This window comes from Dermacentor silvarum, chromosome 7 (genome assembly GCF_013339745.2).
Source record: "Dermacentor silvarum isolate Dsil-2018 chromosome 7, BIME_Dsil_1.4, whole genome shotgun sequence".
In the NCBI taxonomy this organism is placed as follows: Eukaryota; Metazoa; Arthropoda; class Arachnida; order Ixodida; family Ixodidae; genus Dermacentor; species Dermacentor silvarum.
Window position 1 is genome coordinate 129,676,293 of NC_051160.1, and position 22,690 is coordinate 129,698,982.

General features: G+C 45.0%; 3 protein-coding genes across 4 annotated transcripts in view; 2 read left to right on the forward strand and 1 right to left on the reverse strand.

Annotated features, from left to right (window-relative positions):
- Nucleotides 1–22,690, forward strand: part of LOC119458432 (sorting nexin-6) — a 160,894-nt gene that overhangs the window by 76,669 nt on the left and 61,535 nt on the right. The window lies entirely within an intron of this gene.
- Nucleotides 1–22,690, reverse strand: part of LOC119458434 (ADP-ribosylation factor-like protein 2) — a 139,045-nt gene that overhangs the window by 28,357 nt on the left and 87,998 nt on the right. The window lies entirely within an intron of this gene.
- LOC119458437 (general transcription and DNA repair factor IIH helicase subunit XPD-like) overlaps nt 1–22,690 on the forward strand; it is a 185,702-nt gene that overhangs the window by 11,975 nt on the left and 151,037 nt on the right. Inside the window, exons 4-11 of one of the 2 annotated variants that reach the window (XM_037720273.2) lie at nt 2,737–2,799; nt 3,608–3,721; nt 7,061–7,174; nt 9,786–9,839; nt 11,082–11,144; nt 18,171–18,294; nt 19,504–19,600; nt 21,982–22,091. The exons of the other annotated variant lie outside the window; for it this stretch is intronic. Coding sequence (XP_037576201.1) covers nt 2,737–2,799; nt 3,608–3,721; nt 7,061–7,174; nt 9,786–9,839; nt 11,082–11,144; nt 18,171–18,294; nt 19,504–19,600; nt 21,982–22,091 — 739 coding nt within the window. The remainder of the gene's footprint in view (nt 1–2,736; nt 2,800–3,607; nt 3,722–7,060; nt 7,175–9,785; nt 9,840–11,081; nt 11,145–18,170; nt 18,295–19,503; nt 19,601–21,981; nt 22,092–22,690) is intronic. 2 annotated transcript variants of the gene reach the window in all.

Sequence of the window (22,690 nt, forward strand, 5' to 3'; positions counted from 1 at the left end):
GCAAGTTCAAAGTTCGTGCCCATCTGCTCCGGCCAGCTGCAGCACCCCTGGTTGGAGGCACAAAGGAAGATGTCACACCAACATGGCTGCACTTCCAGCTTCAAAAAACTGACGTCAGGGCCTGTCCTGGGGCGGGTATTCTGTAAGAGTCTACCTAGTGGACTGTCCATTTCGGCTGTTGCTGATTGGCTGCTGCTTGACGTGCAGGAAGGAGACTGGCTGGCACCTTCCTGCACGTCAAGCAGCAGCGAATCAGCGACAGCCGAAATGGACAGTCCACTAGGTAGACTCTTACAGAATACCCGCCCCTGTTTTGTTTCTTTCCTTCATGCAGTAGACTAATGCCTAAGCACGTGTACTGCAGCACATGGAGGAAGCTATGGCAGCTAGGCTCGAAGCGCGTGCGAGGCGGCCATTTTGAAATGCCAACGGCTATATGGTAATACAGATTTAGGGTCGTACTCGATTCTAACGTGCACGCAATTTCTGGACCTGTTTTATCGGAAAAAAATTGTGCGTTAGATTTGAGTAAATACGGTAATTGAATTACTATTGCTATGGCATGCATCTGTACCTAATCATCAGTGATATTGCAGAACAGAGGCCATGCTATTGTTTGGTGTTGTACAGTAGCATTGGTGTCGTTTTTGAGGGCAAAATGAAAAAAAAAATGCAATGCAGAGTGTTAATACTATACTCTTCGGTAGGTAGTACATGGTTTGTTGTTATTGTTACAGTTACACGAGAGTTCCTAACAGGTACGTCCTGAAAACATTGAATTGAGGATGTAAAGTGCAGGACTTGGTATTTTGCATAAATGTATTCATTGGTACTTTAAATTATTGATTTCAGTTCGCACTGTGTGTTTTTGTTTACCGGAAATGTGATTTCGTCAGAATTGTGTGTTTAGAGATCACAATGTGTTAGTGATTTGTGATACGAGTCCCATATTTCGATTGCAATGTTTATTTAACACCATGATAATGACATTGCTGACTTTCTTTATGTATGATACAATTTGTGTTTAAGAATGGTATAGAATTACTTCTGTAAGGTATGTGTATTTTGTTCTTTTTCTTTGTGTCTTTTTATCCTATGCACGAAATCAGAAGGCATGTATGCTGTTTTGTGGCACATTAATGAACAATTCATTTTATTGACTCCGTTTAGTGTGTCATACGTAGGTCTTGACGAGGCCGTTTTGGCTGACAATTTACTATTGTGTGCACATGCGGATGGTGCACCACCATGTAGCATTTACTTGAGAGAGAGAGTGGATTTTGTTGTGGCATCCACATAAGTGCGATCGTCAGTGGCTGACTGTACTGTTTCATACTTGGGGTGCAACACTATCAAAGCTACAAAAGAAGTTCGGCCATCATAGTGTATCACTCCACATGTTTTGTGGTCAAGTGGTTTAGTCATCCAGGGTCGACACCATTCTTGAGGGACAGCTGAAAATTTGCCTCATGCAAACTTCTCAGGGTGGCTTTTAAGCAACGTAGAAGATATTTGAGAGTAAATGCGATCTTGCGCCAAGAGGGTACCTATTATCCAGGCTGTTCTTCACTGCGAACCTGTCACGAAGGGCTGAAAGTGAAAAATGGAACACAATGAAAAGCAAGATGATCTAAAACAATGCATTAGCGGCCGTATAGCACAGTTCGGTCGTTTTTAAGGATTAAAACTTTTTTTTATTTATTACTGAGCCTAAATAAATAACAGTTTCACGTAATTGCTGTTGGCAAAATATTTTTGCAACTAGTTCGGAAATATTTTGTTTGGTGCAAACGCAGCGTTGCACGTGATTCCGCAGCGTTGCACGTGATTTATGTAACTGAGTATAGTGCTTTGAGTATTACATGGTCTAAGAACGGTGCCTTTGAGAAGCAGTGATAAAAAGGCAGTGGTCCCAAGGGCTTGGGCTCCTCTGTTTGTTTGCAAGCTCGTCTGCACGCTCCACAGTTTAATGGCAGGAAGGGCATGGGAGCTAAGGATTTCCTGTGCAATCAGGCATAGAAGGGGAAAAAAATGATACGTGAAATGTTGAGAGACAAGAAGGGCAGTGGTAATCTTTGGATTTGAGGGGCAACAGGGGTAGCCAGTATTCTAGTAAAGATTCACGGGAAGAAATGATGTTGGGCAAGCCATGTAAGGGGTAGGGCTGACAGCTGCTGGTCTATTAAGAGTTACAAAAACGGGTGCCAAGGGAAGGCAAGCACAGTTATGGACGGCAAAGAACTTGTGTTGCGATGAAATTAGGCATTTGCAAGCATAGGTTGGAGTCAGTGCACGGAAGACAGGGATAATTGGAGATCACCTGGACAGCCCTTCATCCTGCCATGGACATAAATAAGATGTTGATGATTACTTTGACATAGTGAGCCATTGTGCACGCAATATATTGGGATGGCTCCATTCTTGGCGCAGGTAGTTTGAGTTGATGTAATGGCCCACTAAATTGGGCATCTTAAAGCCACAGTAGGGGCCTGAAATTAATGCTGGTGTCACACGTGCACTTCCGACCCTGATCGGCCCCTATTGGAGTTCAATTTCTTCATTGCCATTGGCTTCTTTGCCCAAGCTGCACAAGTGAGCAATCACAATTCAAGAATTTAATCCCAGTCGGGCGTGATCATGATTGAGAGTGCCCCGGGGCATAAATCAAATGAGCACAAGTTGTGTTCGTACGGTCCCAATGTGCTTCGTTTGTTTTTCTTTATGCTTGCATTCCAGGCCTTTCCTGCCATGATATCAAAGCTGCTGTATTGCTCACGGACAATGCCTGAGATTGAAAAGGTGCGATGTACTGTTTTTTCAACCATTTACACCGTTTGAGTCATGTGCTGTGCATTTTGATGAGTCATCGTAGCGTCGTTCAAACTGAGCAGTGAACGAAGAAGTAGGCAGCGTGATTACACCTCTTTTGTAGAGGGTGACAACCTAAGAATTCGACAGAAGCTTTACCCCAAAAATTCCCTGCACCTGCCCTTGTTCCCTTTGCATCCCAAAGCTAAAAAACACTGATGTTGAAATACGTTTGTCTCCACTGTGATGTCATGCAAGTGAGCGGACGTAACTGGCTGGTGCATCTACAGTGGAATCTCGTTGATACGATTCTGCATAATATGTTTTTCGGGATAATAAGTTTTTTGTTCATTTCCCAGCTAGTGTCTAAAAGGAGCAATGCATTTCGAATAATACGATTTTTGGATGATACGTTTTATTTTCCGGTTCCCGTGAAGATCGTATCAACAAGATTCCACTGTGTGCAAGTTCTCTTAGTTGGACAGCAGTTTATCTGCCACAGCATTCTTAGATTGTCACCAATTATTGTTTATTTCTCAATCGACTTAAAGAAAGAAGAAGGCTAGTGCTTTTCGAATCCATAGCTAATGGTTTGATCAAGACATGGGCAACCTCTCTAGCTGTGGCAACTAATATAACAAAATTTGTAACAATGTTATAAAAAGATTACATCAATGATGATAGTAGACCAAGGGGGAAAAAGGTTACTGGAGTTCAGGAATAATCTGCGCTGCTTGCCAGTGAGAACCGGTGTTTGTGGATCGTGCTCTCGGCCCCTACCACGTTGCGCCTTCTGCAGGTGGTGGAGGAGCTTCGTCGTCTGCTCGAGCACTACAAGCAAGAGACCGGGGAGGAGATGTCTCTGCTGGGCCTGTGCCTCACTTCTCGCAAGAACCTCTGCATACACCCACAGGTGGGTAGTAACACCTCACCTGCTGTGCACAAAAGTATTGTATTATGTGAAGGTTCAGTAGAAAGCTTGCAAGTATACAAGCTCAGAGGTAAACTGTTGATACGACCGAATATTAGAAAGAAAATGTATACATCGTATTTTGCCCCTGTGGTAGCCCTTAAGCAAATTCTACAGTGCACGGTTGACTTTTCATAATTTGGCCCACATTAAATTTTTGTGCATTGAAAAGTCTCAGAAGGTGGGCATACGATATGAACACTTTGCCTCGTTATAACACATGGTAATTTGAACCTTTCTTTGTGCGTTTTGCCAGGGTTAAAGTAAGTTGTAAGTAAAGTTGGCTGTCTAGGGTTTGTTGTTTCTTTATTAAGCACATTTTTCAACATTTTGTCCATTTATCTTTCAGGTCTGTGTGATCATATGGATTTTATTGCATTACTGTTATTGCGTTAGTTGGACAGTGACAACCAAAATTTTATAGTCATCAAATGGTCTTTTGTTTTGCTTTTCAGGTTTCACCTGTGTGAACCGCGGCGCAAGTATCTTTAAACCGAATCTCTGCAATTTTTGTTCTCACCAATGCCCTAAGTACTTGCTCTGAAATGCGACCAACACAGAAAAAAAGAAGAGTTGCCTTTTTTTTGTGTGTTAGTCGTTGTCATAATATCTGTCAACGTGACAAAGCATTGTTTCCGATCACTCCCCTTAGCGTTGTTTCCATGCTTTGTTCCGATACGTCTCTGGGAGGCGTAGTCTTGTTTGTTGAAGCTGCAAGTTAATATTTGAAATGCAAGGATGAGCAGCCTTACTACAGTCAGGCTTCATTATAGCGAAGTTGCATCTGACACAAAAGATACATTTGTTATATCTAATATTTCTTATAAGTATACTGTATTCTTGCATATATATCCTGGACCAAAAATTTCAACAGTTAAGTCAGTGCGTGGGTTATTTGCAAATTTCGCCTTGAGGTGTGGCCTTCACGGCAGCATGAATTTTGATTGAAGGTGTGGCTACGCACCCAAGGTGGGGCTTCAGCAGCGCACACTGCTTTGCTGTGAAGTCGCACCTCAAGGCAAAGTTCTTTTTCATGGTTACTCATTCTCCTCCTCTTTTTGGGTTGCTATTTTGTGTTTTGGCTGTGTTAGTACAGTAGAACCCCGCTGTTACGTTCCCGGGTGCTGCGTTTTCCCGGCTGTTACGTCGTTTTCGGCCGGTCCCGGCACAGCTCCCATAGAACCCAATGCATTGGTAACCCCGCTGTTACGTCGCAACTGTGGGACCGTTCCCGCATCATACGTTGCGAACTGCCACACCGCGCCGGCCCGAGCGGCCATTTTGACTTTTCATGTCGCTTGGCTTGGTTGCTTGACGATGGCATTGGCCGCCCAAAGTGCTGGGGGCGACATTTATTACGTATTTTCGGTTTCCGCCAGCAAAAGTATGGCCTTTGATATCCGCTTTTGCTATCTAAAGATGTCTATGACGCGTTGCGGCCCTAAAATTGGTTTTGGCTCATAGATGTTCCGTATAAAGTCCAAGGGCGATAACGCCGTCGCCGCGCGCCGTATGCTTTCTTTCGCGCGCGAGACGCAGTCGTCGGCTCCCCTCGCACGCTTTCACTCGCACATACAGCATACGTCGCCGCGCGCCGTATGCTGCATGTGCGAGTGAAAGCGTGCGAGGGGAGCCGACGACCGCGTCTCGCGCGCGAAAGAAAAGCAGGGAGGAAACGCGCCTCCTTCCGTTGCGCTCGAGGCACCGGCGAGGGAGCGAGGGGGGGGGGGGGGGGGTAGCGGGCAGCGTTGTGCTCTGGCATCATACTGCGCGGCGGCGCGCGCGCGGTCCCGCGGGCCGTATCTTGAAAGCGATCTGCGTGGGGGCAGATTCTATGCAGTGTAGGTGCGTCGGCGGCTCGTGGCTTTGTGCGTGCTGCGTGTTCTCGGCGCTCAGTTTGGGTTGAAGCGATAGACAACAGCACGAAGGTCACTTCGCTCGCTTCTGCAGCGGCGCTTAACTGCGCGTGTCCGCGCTCATCGAGTGTGATGTGTTCATGTTTGCCTGTGGGCGCTGACACCATGTTTGTTAATTAGTTAATAACCGAATGTTTACAAGTTTATACAGACGATAAATACTATTCTTACTTTGTATAGCTCATCGCAATCGATACTTCGGCTGTCGGGCGAAACTACTTTTTGTCGCACGTAAGAATTAAAATAATATTGTGTGCAGTTCAACACTACTCCCATTTCTCAATTTTTTTTGTTTCCTGGCTCTTGCGTTTCCCGGCTCTTACGTTTTTTTTTTTACGGTCCCGTGAAAAACGTAACAGCGGGGTTCTACTGTAGTTGGTGAATAGCTGCGACAATGAGCTGCGGTCGAAGGCAGCCCTTTGGGGTGTTTCAGAAGCTGAAGATCATCAGCGTTGATGCATAAAAATTACGGTATATGCATGTATCCATTACAGGCCAATATCAGCGAGAAAAGTTATTGATTTATTTCATTATGTAAAGGTTTCAGTGCACTCGGTGTACGAGCAGGCAGACTTGAGTGAAATGCTATGTGGCAATGTCGGAGCAGAAAGGCGTACTTACCAGGCACGTGAGAGCGGCAATGTACCTGCCACAGTGGCGCTCAATGTATATGGCATGCTGGTGCCTGAGCACAAGGTTGCAGGATTAATACCTGGCCATGGTAGCCACATTGCGATGCAAAAATGCTCGTGTAGTTAAATTTAAGCGTATGTCGCGAGAGCTCGGAGACAACATGGCATGTTGCACTGTGTTTTTCATGTTCCTTCACTTTGCCTGTGTCCTTAGCGCTTTTCCCACCCGAATGTGAACATCAACTAGCTCATGTTTTCACGTGAATAGAAATTAAAGTTAGTTTCATGTACGGCTTTGTGATGAGGATGGATACACTGCTGTGAAGCTGTATCCCATTTCAGTGGAAGCGAGAAAGAAAGCAACAGTGAAGGTGACGACGACTGAACTAGAAAGCAGCAACATAACGTTTTTTAGAACTTTGTTCTGCACTGACGACTGTGTAGGTCACTTTTATAATAACTGGAACGTTGCTTTGAAGTCATAGTTGAAAGCTGGATTGCCATAAGGAGGCTAAATTTCGGATTGGTGAGGGTTAGAGGTTAGGTTAGATATGCTGTGCTTCATGTACATGTTAAGGAAACCCATGTGGTCGAAATTAATGTGCAACCACCTAATCATTGTCTCCTTAAGATTTCACTGTGTAAGTTCGGGGTTGTTAAACGCTGTAGTTTTAAGCTTTCATTTTTAATGTGAGGGTTTACAGTGTTACTAGATTGCAGCTGGCATGTTGCAGGTGAGTCTGGAGCGGGACGGCCGGGTAGTGGACGGCCGGTGCTTCAGCTTGACGGCCTCGTATCGGCGGGCTCAGGCCACGGATCCAGCCACTCAGTGCTGTTCCTTCTTTGAGGTGAGTGCGACCTGGAGTGGTCTTCTGCGGCAAGTCTGATCGCCCGAGTTACCGGCATTTTTATTCTAACAAATTTAAATGAAGACGTTGTGCTTACCGTGCCTTAGTGCTCAGTCAAATTTGGAACAATATATCATTTTTTTGTTCGTAATGTACTGTCATGTAAATGACATCTATGCTTCTTTGGTTCATTCGTTAGAAAAAAAGAGAGAAATTATAATCATGTGCACACCACCCTTTTGAAAAACTGAACTGAAATAAAAATCACGGGCCACTGCAACACTGCGGAAAAATGAGTTGTTTAAACATGGCAGTGCAAAGGACCTGAGCACATGAATGTAAACACTTGCAAAAACCAGACACACACATTGTGACGTGCAAGAGAGACTACAAAGGCTTATCATCTGTCTTGTAGTGCATATGAAAAATTGACATGTACAGTCGTAAGCAAAAGTCTGGAGACCACATGCTGCGAAAATAATTTTTTTTTTGCAGTTAGGCATGCAGGCTGTAATTAAGTGGTGCAGCCTATGTGTGCCTGTTTGTTCAACCAATGTGATGCACCAATACAATGCGCAGGTCACACAGCTGTGCTAGAAGAAACTCAACCTTTTCTGCCGAAGCTGTGGTCATTTTGCTCCCGTCTGTACATCTGTAACATGACTTGGGCACGGGGCAGTCACTTCGTCAGGCTGCTCACTGCTGTAGATTTTTCAAGGCTGCTACTTCATTTCATACAAAACAAAATAGAGGAATCGAATTGATGCATTGGACTGGGGAGTGAATCAAGAGAAAGAAATTAAGTTGGGCAGGCCATTGATGCGTAGGGTAGATGACCGGTGAACCATTAAAATTGCAGAATGGGTGTCCAGGGAAGGGAAGTTCAGTCAAGGATGGCAGAGAACCAGGTGATGTGATGAAATGAGGAAATTGGTGGGCATAAGATGGACATTAGCTGGCATAAAACAGGGGTCATTGGAGATTGCTAGGAGATCCCTTTATCCTGCAGTGGTCTTAAAGGCACCAGGCCTTCCCTTTCCTGCTCATCATATTGACGTGTCATCACCACCACTGCTTTGTTTCTAGCAGGAACACCCCGGCATCATATTACAGTAAAACCTCATTAATTCCGATTTCACGGGGCCGCGAAAAATCTCCAAAGTAACTGAATTTCAAATGCTTAACACATCAACATGATTTTATTTATCGAATGAGTATGCAAATCCTGTTTCTACTTTGCACAAAAGCAGTTCGGAAGCTGTAATTATTGTCATCTCGTGACTGATTAGTGGTCACAGTGGCGAAGGCCTCGCGGCTTCCTTCGCATGGCGGCCATGGCGGAAAACCCGCGTCTCCATCCAGGACATGCTTTTCGCTACCGCACGCATATCCCAATTATTTTTTCACCAGTGAGCTGGTCGGCAACAGATTGTTCGTCTATCATGATGTAGCCGGCAGATTCGATGTCAGCGTGTGGGCTGCAGTATCACTTACGCATTACATCGAGTCAAAACGAAACTATTGGTCGCCATGTCCACTGCTAATAAAACTGTGGTTGCTATCGATGCAATCGTGGACGGATGGATGGCGACCATGCAATTCTGATGGCATGCAGCCAATGTGCACTGAGTCAAAATGAAACTGCTGTTCACCGCATCTGCTGCGGACAAAACGGTCGTCGCTATCGATGCCACAATCACAAATGCTGACAATGCAGTTCTGAAAGCAGGCAGTCAATGCGCTTTCAACAACAACGAAACTGCTGCCTGCTGCAACTGCTGTGGACGATACCATGGTTGCGATTGGCGTGATCGCAGATGGTGACTACGTGGTTCTGAGAGGCACGCGGCCAACACATGCACCGAATCAAAACAAAACTACTGTTAACTGCAACTGCTGCGTATGGAACCGCAGTCGCTATTGGCACGATCATGGATGTCAAGTACGCATTTCTAAAGGTATGTGCCCAATGTGGTGTCGGGAGCAGCGGCATACGCAAGAATAAGGGCTATAAAGACAAATAAACAGGAAGTGTTCCGGAGTTCCTGTCATTTTTTGCTGATGAATGGCAATGTGGACTCAGTCGCTTCGTTTCGGTTGGATGCTAGCACCGCTATTGCTCTTTTACGTCGAGCATTTACAGTGCTCCGAGCTCGCCGCGCTTCGAGGTTTGTCCGAATTAATGAGAGTTTGATGCCATTAAATACCGCATACACCTGCCGGGACCAGTGGAGGAGTCAGAATTCTCCTATTTTCCGAATTAACGGGGATTGAATTAACGAGGTTTTACTCCAACAGACACCTGGTAACCTAATGCTCAAACGTCTAGCAGAACAAGTTCACTGTTCAGGAGGGCCAATGAGGGCTGGTTCACGCACATACTGTGACTTTATAGAAAACATAAAATGCCTCCATTAATACTCTTGTTATTGCATCTTTGTAACGAAACAGCACTTGCTTTCGCTTGAGCTCCGATTGAAAAAACATCAGTTGCTAGTCAGTGCGCAGTCCTGTCGTTTTTGTCTTTCCGGTGTCTTCGGCTATTGGAGTACTAGTGTATGAATACCGACTAGCCCAATTTACTGTTGATCTTGTCGTCCTGTCTGTGCAGAACTTTGACGCCCAGGGCCGAGACGTTCCTCTTCCCACTGGCATCTACAGTGTGGTGAGTTCACTGTCGGCACTTTGCTTGAATGCGGACATTTCTTCTGTACCCAGTACTGTCAGCCAAGCGAGAAAGGGCTGTGTGGACTTTTGTTGACATATTGCATTGAGGACGGCAACCATGTTTTAAATGCCAGCTGCAGCGAAATTTCGGACCACGTGAGAAAACTTAACCTGACCCATTGGCTGTGGCCTGCAGCGCATGCACGCGGACTTTCTGTACCGCGTGTTTTTTCACCAAAAGCAGTTGTAAGCTGTACACTCATTTTTCTGTGCGGCACCAGTGCTTAGGTCATGTATTTGGTGGGAAAATCGTAAACACATTTATTTACATTTGGGAATCATTCAGACTTTGCTGTGTGCAGTTCTTGAAGTCACAAGCGTTTCATTTTGTGATAAAGTTCGAAGCACTCCGGCAGGGGTCGTCGTCCTCTGGTGGATCCAAGTCCCACCTACCATCAGGTTCACTTTCTTCAGAAGAAGAAGGCTCAGAGAAAGTGCTGTCGTCACAAGTCTTGTCGTCACTGTCACTATTAAAGAGAATATCCAGTATCTCACTCTAGGAGGGAGCACGCTGGCTACCAGATCAAGAACAACCAAAAACATACAAAATTGTCTTCAGATAACTATTGCAGTGTATCGGTAACCTACCTAACCATGTTCAGATAAACAGGCAAGTGCTGCCATCGATCAGTAGCTTCGAGAAGTACAAAATACGGCTGCCCGGCACACAGATTAACACAGTGGAGCTAAAGAGGAACTTCCGTGCCAAATGTTATGTCTGAATTTCAAGTGAAAGCATCATGTAAAGGTAAAAAGATATTGCCGTTTTTCATATGGAAACTGGGATAAAAAAAAAAAAGTGCTTCCATTATCGTTGGCTGGAAGTTTTGCATTACCTGGAACGCGCAGCTCCTCGGCGTGACCTCCCAGATTAGGCGTTGGCCTAGTCTCGTGCTGGAATCATAGCCACTAACCACCAAATGCACGCGTCATCTGCTTAGGTGCTATTTAGAAACTGCTAATAAGAAAATGATACAATTACCAGTCCGTCGGCTTTGGCAAAATTGCTTCAGTGGTATGTACTATACTCGTCTATAACCAACTTAGCCGAAGGGAAATTTCGTTGCAGTAGGCTGCTCGGAAAGCTGAAAATGGCGTGCTGCTTGCTACTGTGCCTGACTTGTGTGGTCTTGACTGTGGCTCTGTTTGCGATCTTGATTCTCTTTGCGTATATGTGCAGGATGACCTGAAAGAGTATGGCCGGCAACACCAACTGTGTCCTTACTTCGTGGCACGACAAGCCGTGAGCCCTTGTTTTTTCTTGCCGATTCTTGATTGTGTACCATACCTTGCTGCATATAAGTAAAACCGAATAAATTAGTCAAATCTCGTATCCCTTGTGTTGCTCTGGGTCGTTGAACCCTGTTGATCAGTCACTAAGTCAGCCTGTTAGTTACAGCGACTCGCCGTTGCAGGTAGCTTTTTGGCTATCGTGTTGTGTTGCTGAGCTCAAGGTTGCGGATTCGATGTCGGCTACAGATTCCGAGATTTTGTGAAATGCAAAAACCCCCGGGGTGATTAGATTTAGGTGCATGTTCCCCCCGCATGGACAAAATTAATGCGGAGTCCCACATTCTGACATGCCTCGTAATCAGATTGTGGTTTTGGAGCATAAAATCCCAGAATTTCTTAAATTAAAATTTTAACAAAATGCCGACTAAGGAGCTTTCTGTACTCGCCGACAACGGTGTGCGATAATGAAATGAAAGCTACGGAGCTTCTGAGTATCCATTGTGCTAAGTAGCGCGGCATAGCTTGACAGTGATTTTAGTTCTTTGGAACAGGTACTGATTCAGTGTAGCTTCCACACATGTGAAGGTTTTGCATTTGCCCCAACGCAGAAGAGGACAGCTTAAAATCAAGTCAAAATTAACACTGAGTGGTGTTTTTTTTTCTTATTTTGGTGTTCTAAAAATGTGTTTATTTTTTCGTTTCCCTAGCCTAAACAAATGTAAATGACACTTTCGAATGACTTTTTTTTCAAGTGCGCCCTTACTTGCACATGCTTTGCATCGGTAGCTTTTGCTCCATAGCCGCAGAAGTTGTCCACATGTATAGACCTTTTCACAAACTGACGTTTGAGCAGCGCCATTGGCCGACACGAGCGACGTCTAGCGTCGCCGCCATTTTGGACTGTGCGCCTTGCGAGAGCAGGCCGGCCGCACTTCGGTTGTGTGATCTTCGCCGCGCATTATTTTGATTGTTTTCTTCCGCTTCGCTTGTCTTGTGCCGCTTGACTTGTTACATGTTTCACGTGCTCGCGTGAGCGCTCAGTGTAGTGTGCCATGGCAACAGCAAGCCCAGCCAGTGGATGTGGTGTTTCTTCGTCGGTAGCGGCGGCAGCCGCGTCTGCTTCGTCGAGACCTGGCGTGCTAATCAGCGGTATATTTCATTGTTATTGCTGGGCACATGTGACCGTATCGTCGATTGAATCTGATCACCATTACGTTTCGCTATTGAGGGTTGCCTCATTTAGCGAAAGCAGGCGCGTACGTAGCTGTCGGGCAATGCTTATAGAACCAGGTGCCGGCGGCCTGACGACGCGTGTCAGTGGTTGGTAGATATGCGGTGGTTACTCCATACGCTTCCGACACAACTGAACAGCTCAATCATGCAAAATTTATTGGATCTGGTGCGGTGCATGGTTCTTATAACCAAATGTCAAAGCATAAAGCGTGGCGATCGAGCAGCGCGGTACCTGCAGCGAACCGACGCGCGGCAGTGATCACAGATGCCAGCGCGACTGATACAGCCCAGGTGCTAGATTTTTATTTTTAGTATTTATTTATTTATTTAGACATACTGTCAATCCCATAGGGATTATAACAGGACTTGTTATAAAGATATGTTTACCTATTTTTTACGTTTGTTTACCTGGAATGGCTTTTCTTTCGAATGTCTGAATTTGGAACAAGCCTCGCTCACGGTGAACCTTAACGTAGATCGTGCGCGAAGTTTGTATTGATAATATCGCGTACGGCAACAATTGTTCGTGTGCGCTATCTCTGAAGCGAAATAAGCCAATAATATTTCAGCGTTAGGGCCCTCTCTGCTCTTTCTCTTGTTTCCCTTACACTGCCTCACTGTGATACGTTCATGATAAAGTAATGTCGAGTCTTAACAATTGTTGAATAAATACATATGGATATGACTGTAAACCACTACTGACCGTGAGTGAAAAGCGCTTAGTGGTCAGCGAAGCAGTCTCTGCACGCACATAAGTATTTCACTTCATCGACTGTGCGAATTAATTTTTTTCGTTACTGTTATTCTTGCAAGCATGATGCTATTGTCCGTGTACCCATGCGACGTTTTTTTTACGTTCTTAGTTGCGCGGGCTCATTTAGCGCGTTTCTACGCCACGCACAGTTAGCGCATTACCGTTCCCGAACTCTAACACTGGCGCTAGGCCACACTGATGAGGTTGACACGTTTGTTTTTGCATTCTCTTGCTGCCCAAGGACATAGACAACGCTCAAAGATGGGTGAGCTCGATGCAGCACCACACTGTTGAAGTTAATTACCTTTATGGGCAGGGCTGCGTAGGGTGCGTGTGAACGCAGAGAAAATGTTTTGGTGGACACAGGGTCTGCATACATCTTCCATAGGACACGATTTTTCCAGATCGTTGCGAAGTGTATTTACCGACTAGTTCTCTCGCAGAGTGCTCCAGTTTGTCTTATACCGGTGTCACACGGCCACTTTTGATAGCGATCGAGACCGATTCGGAATGTTCGACCGCGATTGGCTCCCTTCCGCAGATTGAGCAAAGAAGCCAATCGCGACCAAGAAATTCGACCGATATCGGGCTCGATCACGATCAAAAGTGCGCCATGTGACCCCGTATTAGGCACTGGAATGAAGTCGTGTTTGAAAGAATAACAAATGTAGCCTCTGCCACTACATACGAGAAGATATTGCATTGAAGAGCTGACAATTATCGCAACCTGTTGGGAAATGTGCCGAAACGAGTTTACCAAAATGCGGTATTTTACTGATGTGTGCACTGGTTCACATTAGACTGAAATGCCAAGTCCTCAGGTGACGCAGGAAACGGGCGAAGCGTGAACATACCATATCGCGGCAGTGGTCTCGCAGAGTGCTGTGTTGTGGACACACTTAGTTCCCCAAATCGTTATTTTCCGCTGGTTGTTTGTGCACCCATAAACTGCACAGTGCTGGCCTGTAGCCTTTTGATGAGTATATATGCCATTATTTACGAGCGTAAGTCATTCGGGACAAAAATAAACGGAAACATCGAAGGAAAGCTACCACTCCGCAATGCAAGCGCAAGGCTAGCTCACAGTCCAGACCGAACAGGCAACACTGACACATACTCTCCACGCCAGACCGTCGGGAGCGCCCTCGTGAAAACGTCTATAGCATGGGCAAAGACTGACTGACCCCTATCTCTTCTCCCACTGACATTAAGAAATGTATGTCCTGCCAGGGGTCCTGGAAGTCAATACGTTTTGCTGTAACAGCACTGAGTACTGTGTCACATGATGATGCACAGTCTTAGAATCTGTTTTACATGCAATGGCTGCTTATACCAGGTGCGCGAGGTATTTGAGAACGCTATTTCTTATCGCTATAGACACCAGCAGGCTCATCATATCTATCTAGGCGTGCGACATCTTGTTGGTTGGCCCCTTATGATCCATACTGTGCAGTTTGTTCAATAATGGAAGCATACAGGTTGATGGAGGAAATGAAACGCCATGCAGTCCTCGTTGCCCTGGCTGCACACCACAGCGACTTGGAAATTGCCACCTTTCTGAACGTAGCGAAGTCTTTTGTTTACAAGGTGCGTACAGAACTGATGTGTTCTGGCGGTGACGTGGCATCTGTGGCGACAACGAAAAAGCACTGTCAGCAGTCAGACGTCGTCAGAACCCCTGATTTTTTTCCCGTGGCTGCAAGCCATTGTGAGTGACGACCCAGAGAAGTCAATGCGGGCCAAGGAGCTCCGAGTCACAGAGTCGTCTGTCAGGCTCGCTGTGCACGAGGATTTGAGGTACCATTCCTATGTCATAAGGAGGGGGCAATTCATGTCCGATAAAACATGGGAGACTTCCTTTATATATCTTGGATTCAGCTAAACAGTAACCTTTCGTGGCATGCGCACATTGAACACATCAGCAACAATGCATACAGATCTCTTGGTTACATTCGCAGGAATTTTTCTAAAGCCCCAACCCATTTGAGGTTACTGCTCTACAAAACACTAATTAGACCGAAGCTAGAGTATGCATCATCTTTTTTTTTTTATTTGGATATACTGCAGGCCCTTCACGGCCCGTGCAGGAGTGGTACAGAAATGTAATGATTAAAACATCGTGGGGAAAAGTCGATACAGAGAATGTCATACAGAAGTCATACAGAAATGTAATGTAAAAAAATCATGGCGTCATTGAGAGAGAGGCCAACAAACAGCCACATAATAAGACTCCCTGAAGGCCGCCATAGCTGACTCAATGGCCAACATCTCTAAGGACCACCTGGTCCTTGTCTGGAACCCTGGTCAAAAAACATTAGCAGACACCATTGAGTCAGTTCAGAACAGGTCAGCACGTTTCATCCTATCAATCTATTCCCCCACAGCTAGCGTTTCTTTAATGAAGTCAAACCTTGGCCTTGTTAATTTGCAGCTTCGAAAAACGATTTCCTGTCTCTGCCTTTTTCAAAAAATTCTTTATCAAAATAACTCGCCTAAACAAGAATTTATTTCAGAACCTTCGTACATGTCGTCGCGTCTTGATCATCAGGTTTAAAGTGTTCATTCCTTTCTGTCGCACAAATGTTTTCTCTGATTCATTTCTGCCAAAAACCAGTGCCGAGTGGAACCGCCTTCCCCCCTCCATCGCCTGTATCGAGGAGGCATCATCTTTGAAGATTGCAATAACTGATCATATTTTGAGTTTATTAGTCTAAATACTACTAATTGTTTGACCACATTGTTTTGTTATCGTTTGTTGTACCCACCCCCTCTGTAACGCCCTTCTGGGCCCTGAGGGTACTGTAAATAAATAAATCAATAAATAAATAAATTGTCTGCTCCAGTCCAAGCGCTTGCTAAGCTAGCTGAAGAGACCTGAGGAGCCTGAAATGCCGGATTTTTTTTTTTTTTTTTCAGATGAAAAAAATTTTGACCAAGACCAAGAAGTTAATCGCTGATGAGGTGCTTACAGTGATGCACACAAAATTTTTGTCGTCTGTGCTGGTGTTAGCCGTCGTCAGCAACAACGGTGACGTCATGCCGCCACACTATTTTGCAGAAGGACTCCGCCCGCGTTAATGCTGCCGCGCACGTGGAGGTGCTTTCCACCGTTGTAAAGCCCTGCATAGAGACTGTTTCGAAAGGAAGACCTTGTGTCTTTAAGCAAGATTCCGCTCCCGCCCACACCGTCTGCGTCACCCAGGAGTGGCTGGCTGACAACTTCTATGCCCACGTCACTCCCAACTTGTGGCCTCCTAGTTTTCCAGATTTAAATCCGCTTGGATACTATGTCTGGGGCGTCATTGAGAGAGAGGCCAACAAACAGCCACATAATAAGACTCCCTGAAGGCCGCCATAGCTGACTCAATGGCCAACATCTCTAAGGACCACCTGGTCCTTGCATGCAGCCGTTTCCAAAGCCGAATTGAATCGGTTATTGCTGCGGATGGTGGATTCATTGAGTAATTGTTGAAATAAACTGTAAGAGAAGTAATTCCCAAAGTTTGGTGAAAATATATCTATTTTTGCTGGAGATAGTCTTCTCTGCCTCAGGCCAGCATTGTGTTCTCAAATACCTCACGCACCCGGTACATAAGCAAATGCAGGCATAGCATATAAACACGAGGATGAATTACTGTGAATTGCTCGTTTGTCCTGTAGTTTACATAAATAGGATGATGAAGATGAATTCTGTCTAGGGTAATTTGAAGTTCTGGACTTTTATTTCGTAATTTTCCATTTAATTTTTTGTCCTTTTCTTACCACACGTCAGGCCAGCTGGCCAATTCCTGTGACGCTCGTGGTGCAGCAGTACCTGAGCCGTGTCCAAGTCAATGATAAAGTGTTTAAACTTACTTAATTTTCAAATTTCTGCCAGTTGTCGCAGTGTGCATAATTTTTGTTAATAAAGTGTTTCTTCTGCACCTTGCTCAGTTCTTTATCAGAAATTCATGGGAAAATTCAATTATAATGAACATCTGATAATATGGCGAACACATTTTATGAAACGAAGGCGTTTGTCTTATCCGAGCTTGACTGGATATACTATTCAACTCGGAATAATACAAACCTCGATCTGTGGGGCTTGCATTAACACAAGTACAGTTGCCGACTGATAATTCGGACATGCTTGATTATTGCACAGCTCCACGGCACCGCCACTAGCCCCATAGACTTAATGTATAAGAATGACTGCAATTCGGGACATCTTACAGCAAGGTGTGTGATAATTCCTACTCAGACTACCCGACTTTGTGCTAATTTGGCGACCGAGTCGAGCAGAAATAGTGATATTTTCGCATTGATACGTCGCCAGTGCCTCATTGAAACTGAAATTAGCGAAGCCTAGTTGATCAAGTAGTCGCCAATGAGAATTTGATGCATGCATTGACTGTACTTTCGTCTATCTGTAGCGAAAGCATGACAATGGTAGAGATATGGGCCGCAATATTGTAGTGATATGTTCTGTTTGGTTCTATGCCCGTCTTATCATCCATCAGTAATGGCCGGCTGATTTCATCGATAACGTGTGCGGAGCATTGCTCTGGCCACTGACGAAGCACGAAAAGCGGGAAAAGGAATAGCATAAAAGGCATTGCTATAAAATTGCGGCCACAGAATGTCTAGGCCAAAGGCAGCCATATATGCATGCAACAATGAGTTGACAAACCTGGGCCGTATTTCCAGGTGATCACATTTAAAGAAACTTTCATTTTTGTGATATTTCACGTGGCTGGCGCCGGACGCGTTGATGGGCGGCAGCATTTCCCCACTGTGATAATACAGCATGCTTGGCACTGTACCAAGAATGCCATCGCTCGTAGATGCCAATGCGCCTTGCATTGTCCCTGCGAAATTGAAGATATCCCTGAAAGTGATGATTCAAAAATACAGCACACCGTTGTTGGTGACTTGTGGAATAAAATCACTTCTTTTTGGGCGAATCCGATATTTTGAACTTCCAATTACTCGAACTTTTTGGCAGTCCCCGTCATGTCCAAATTATTAGTCGCTGACTCTAGACTGTGCAGGCAATTTTTGTGGGCGCAGGTGCTGCATGCCAAGGTGGTGGTGTACAGCTACCACTACCTGCTGGACCCCAAGATTGCCGAGGTGGTCTCCAAGGAGATGAGCCGCAGCGCTGTTGTCATCTTTGACGAGGCGCACAACATCGGTGGGTTGCCCCTTTTTGTGCACTTCAGCACCAGACTCGCCTAGGTTGCCGAGCATAGTGTCGTGGTTGCAACAGTGTGACTGGACACGGACAGAGTAAAAAGGGAGGGAACACCACACGGTGTTGCTATTCTTCTCGTACCCTCCTCTGTACTTTGTCCGAGTCCATTCGCACTGTTGCAACCACGACACCACACCAACTCACCCCATTTTTCATCCTACTGAGTGTAGTGTGTCTGAAACCAACTGCACATAATGCAAACTTTTCACTACTGGTGCGCATGGTACAGTATCTGTTTAATGCCTCTTTCTTCTTGTGTGGCAGCTGATATATCGTATAGACTCGTGCAAGGGCCGCACTATTTTTTCACAATTTTGACGAGGTGCAGCCCTTGCGCAGGACTGAACCTTCAGGTCAAAATTGTGCACACCCCGGATTCCTGGATCTACCATTGCATCAGAGGTCCATTCCCGGATGTACCATTGCATCAACGCTCTCACCATCTAGTAGCGGTACGCGGAAGTACACAGCGCGTGAAAATTCGCCGATGTGAGCGTGCAGCATGGGGGCACCGAGCGCGATTGCTTCATCGTTGAAAATTTGTTTCCCAAATTTAGGGCTGCCAAGTTGGGGGTGCGGCCCTGACACGAGTCTATACAGTAGCTGATAAATATACTTATATTGGCACTAAAGTAGATGGCGTTCTATGGACATCACGTTATGGAAAGTAAAACGATTTGCTACTTTAGTTACATTGAAGTTTAGTTACATTGAAGTTTGTTGTATCGAGGTTTAACTGTATTGCATCTTAGATGCAATACAGCCTCCATCGTCCTGTCAACGAGTGATGGCAGGACGATGGAGGCTTGAAGTGATCAGCAGGGGTAGAGCAAGGGATGTCTCTATAGCCAACATTGGCTGCAGCCTTAGACATCCTTTGTTCCCCCACCCTTGATTACCAACTGTTTGCAACAGCCTAATGTTGTTAGCGCAACGTAGCAGTGGCGGCCAGATGAAGCTAAATGTCTGATAACAAGATACGAGAAGCAAAGTAGTAGTATCAGCAATGTGAAATGTGACAACAACAGGTAACTGTATTTTATGAACAATAATAAATTGAAACTGAATACTGCTTATATACGAGTACTCATGAGCTGCTAACTGAGTCACTGCAGCTCGAGAGTTTACAGGTGTGATGTTTTCATGCAGACAACGTGTGCATCGAGTCCATGAGTGTACGCCTGAACAAGCGCACCATTGAAGGGAGCATGGAGAACATTGACAGCCTCGAGCAGACCATCAAGGAGTAAGTCCACTGCATCGTGTGCCTTTTGGATGTTGATGGGTTTTGCTTCGGGGCCCATGTTGCTGTGTCCTCTGTGTTTGCGATACCTTTTTTTTTTTGTTCTTATCAACTTTTGTGTGTCATCACCGTTATGATCCTTCTAGTTCTGTGTGAATTGTGCTTGAAGAGACTGTGTCAGGTCACGTCACGAGTCTCCTAACGAACCTGACAGTGCTGCTAGGGCATTTTAATTTTCGGCCATGTCTGAAAAATCAAGTAACCAAAAAATTGGTCGTTGACTGTGTAGTATACTCATTTACAGCCAGCTTAGCCAAAGTAAAATTTTGTTGCAGTTCGCCTTTAAAGTAGCATGAAATCACAGGGGAACTTTCCTCTGTCTTCCGGCACTTTCTCCACCTGTGTTCCACATTGTTGATCAGCTCTTCCAGCTGGTTGTCACAATTTAGTGATGTACTGATTCTGAGCTCTTAGAAAGCAGAGGTTTACCGGTGGATGGAGACTTCAAGTGATCAATAGTGGATGAATGTAAATGCTGCCAAGGAAAGTGGTTGTTGCCTTGATGAAAACAAGTGCCCTTGTGGATGTAATATTGTCTGTATGTCTGTGATGCCCGTAATTTTGAAACTGCCCACCTGCTTGGACCCAAGGGTCTGCAGTTTGTAATAAATAAATAAATAAATAAATAAATGAATGAACAAACAAACATATTGGTTCTAGCCCTGGGTTCTCCCCAGAGATTTTTGAGTGGTGTACATTTATGACCGGGGCAGAGAGCAACTAAGCCTCTCTCTCTCTCTCTTTTTTTTTAACCTATATGACTATTCCACCATTTTGAATTGTAAGCTCACCAGCTTTGCATTTTTGAACACATTAATGAAACTAACACGAGCCAGTGATGCATGTTACTGCAATCGCCAAACTACGTCATGACAAAGTAAATCCACTTTCATAATGCATGCAAAACACGTGCTTGCGATTCAAATGTGCATCAGCCAGGAGTGCTTCCTCTGTCTGCATGGTAGCAGTAATGAATGATGACGCTACATATATATATATATATATATATATATATATATATTTTTTTCGTTTGCTTGGGATTTATTCTGCACAGCGAAATATGGTGCTATGGCTATTTGAAGGTGAGACCTCTCCGCTTGATGATGGTTCCAAAATGGCGGCATTGCGTTAATAGAAAGCCTTGCGCTCCATGGTGCGATGGCACCTCCTGATGCCTATTTTCTAGCCGATTTTTGTGGACAGCGTACTAAAATAGTGTTGTTTTCTCAGCATTTACAGCCCCGCCCACCATGGGGAGAGCCCTGCTCCAGCCTGAGACGCCCCTTGTTTGACCAGTGTTTATTTTATTTATTCATACTGTCAGCATAAGTTGCAAAACAGGAGTTGCTGATTTGGGCACAATACAAAAGAAGAGGGGGAAAAAAAAGGAATGAGAAGTACTCTTTACGAAATATAAAGTCACAAATTACATCCACTCAAAGTGAAATGTCAACATAAATTCTAACACGAATAATACAGCACAGATCGAGAGAATACAAGCGATACAAGTGTGCAAGCATGTACATTCAGACGCCACAGTAGCCACTGACCAGGGTGGCTGAGCATTCCAAGAAACTCGTGTGGCTGCATTAATTCAGGTGCCTAAATGGTAGTGGACATCTCTGCAGTACCAACTGTTATTTAGGCTGCCATAAGATATTCAATGGCTTGCTTTGCAAGTCAAGAGACTTGCAGTGAAAAAACACATGCACATAAAGATATTCTTTCGTGCCAGAGACTTGGTTCAGTTTTTCATAACGAGTCCATGAATTTCATCCTCAATCATCAAATGGTATGAAAAGTTTGGATGCCCTGACCTCACGTGCAAGTACTTATAAGGAGCATTGATGCTTCTCTTTGTGCAAGAAAATTCGAGGAATAAGTAAGTGGTTAATTCGCCCTCACCGTGCCATCTGGTAGCCTCTTCGTTAGCTCAGTCAGTAGAGCGACTGCATTGCAAAGATGGTGGTACTGGCTTTGGTCCCCAGATTGGCACAGAGTTATCTTTAACTATAAAGGTTTTATTCTGATAAACCTGTCCTTTGTAAGTTCCATGCTGCTTTCAAGTATGGATGCCAACATTGTTTCTCACAAAGCAGCGTTGCAGTGTGATGCAAAATACAAAACCTGCAAACACCTAATGTAGCAAGCGAGTGCTATTTAGTAGTCTTGCCGATTGGGCCGAATTCCAGCAAGATGCTCGTGATGCATCAGGTGAGGGGTGTAGCAGAGCCACTTTCCAAGAGGGGTTCATTCCTTTAGACTGCGGTATATCGCGTGCCCTTGCGCAAAACTCCCGTACGGAACCTTTTCCTGCTGTGCAGGTTGAAGGAGCAGGATGCCGAGAAGCTGCGCACGGAGTATGAACAGCTGCTGGAAGGACTTCGCGAGGCACGGGAAGCCCGGGAGGCTGACCTCATCCTCGCCAACCCTGGTCTGTGTGCTTTCCCACCCAATGTGATCTTGGGGTATAGCTGCAAAGCATCTGTGACTCGCCAGCCTCCGTTGTAGTTTTCTTCTTGTGCTGAGAACATGAAGTCAAGAGTTCTATTCCCAGCTGCAGTGGCTGCAGTCCAACTTAAAAGGGATTGCAAAGATTCTTGTGTACTTAGATGTACTTAAAAACTTAAGGTGGTCGAACTTGATCCATGATATGGGGCTTAATAACACTGTGAATCATCTAGACATGTATATATTTTACAGAAAAAAATGTAACCAATTACAACTGTGGTTACTTATTTTAAATAGGTAATTGATCAAAGTTACCAATTACCCCCCCCCCCCCCCGCCCCACAAGAGTATTGAGAAATTATTAAAAAGTATTCGATTAATCTAACTTTACTTTTCTCCCTATTTTATTAAAATTGCACAAATAGAGTAAATAGAATGAGTGGGCCTGGCCATTTCAATAGGTCCTCTGCAGCCCTTCATATGTTGTTTATCTTCACGAAGAATTGCTTTTAGAAATTTTGATAATCTTCTCACGTTTTCTTGTGAAGACATCTGCAGCGACACTGAAAATTCACATGATGC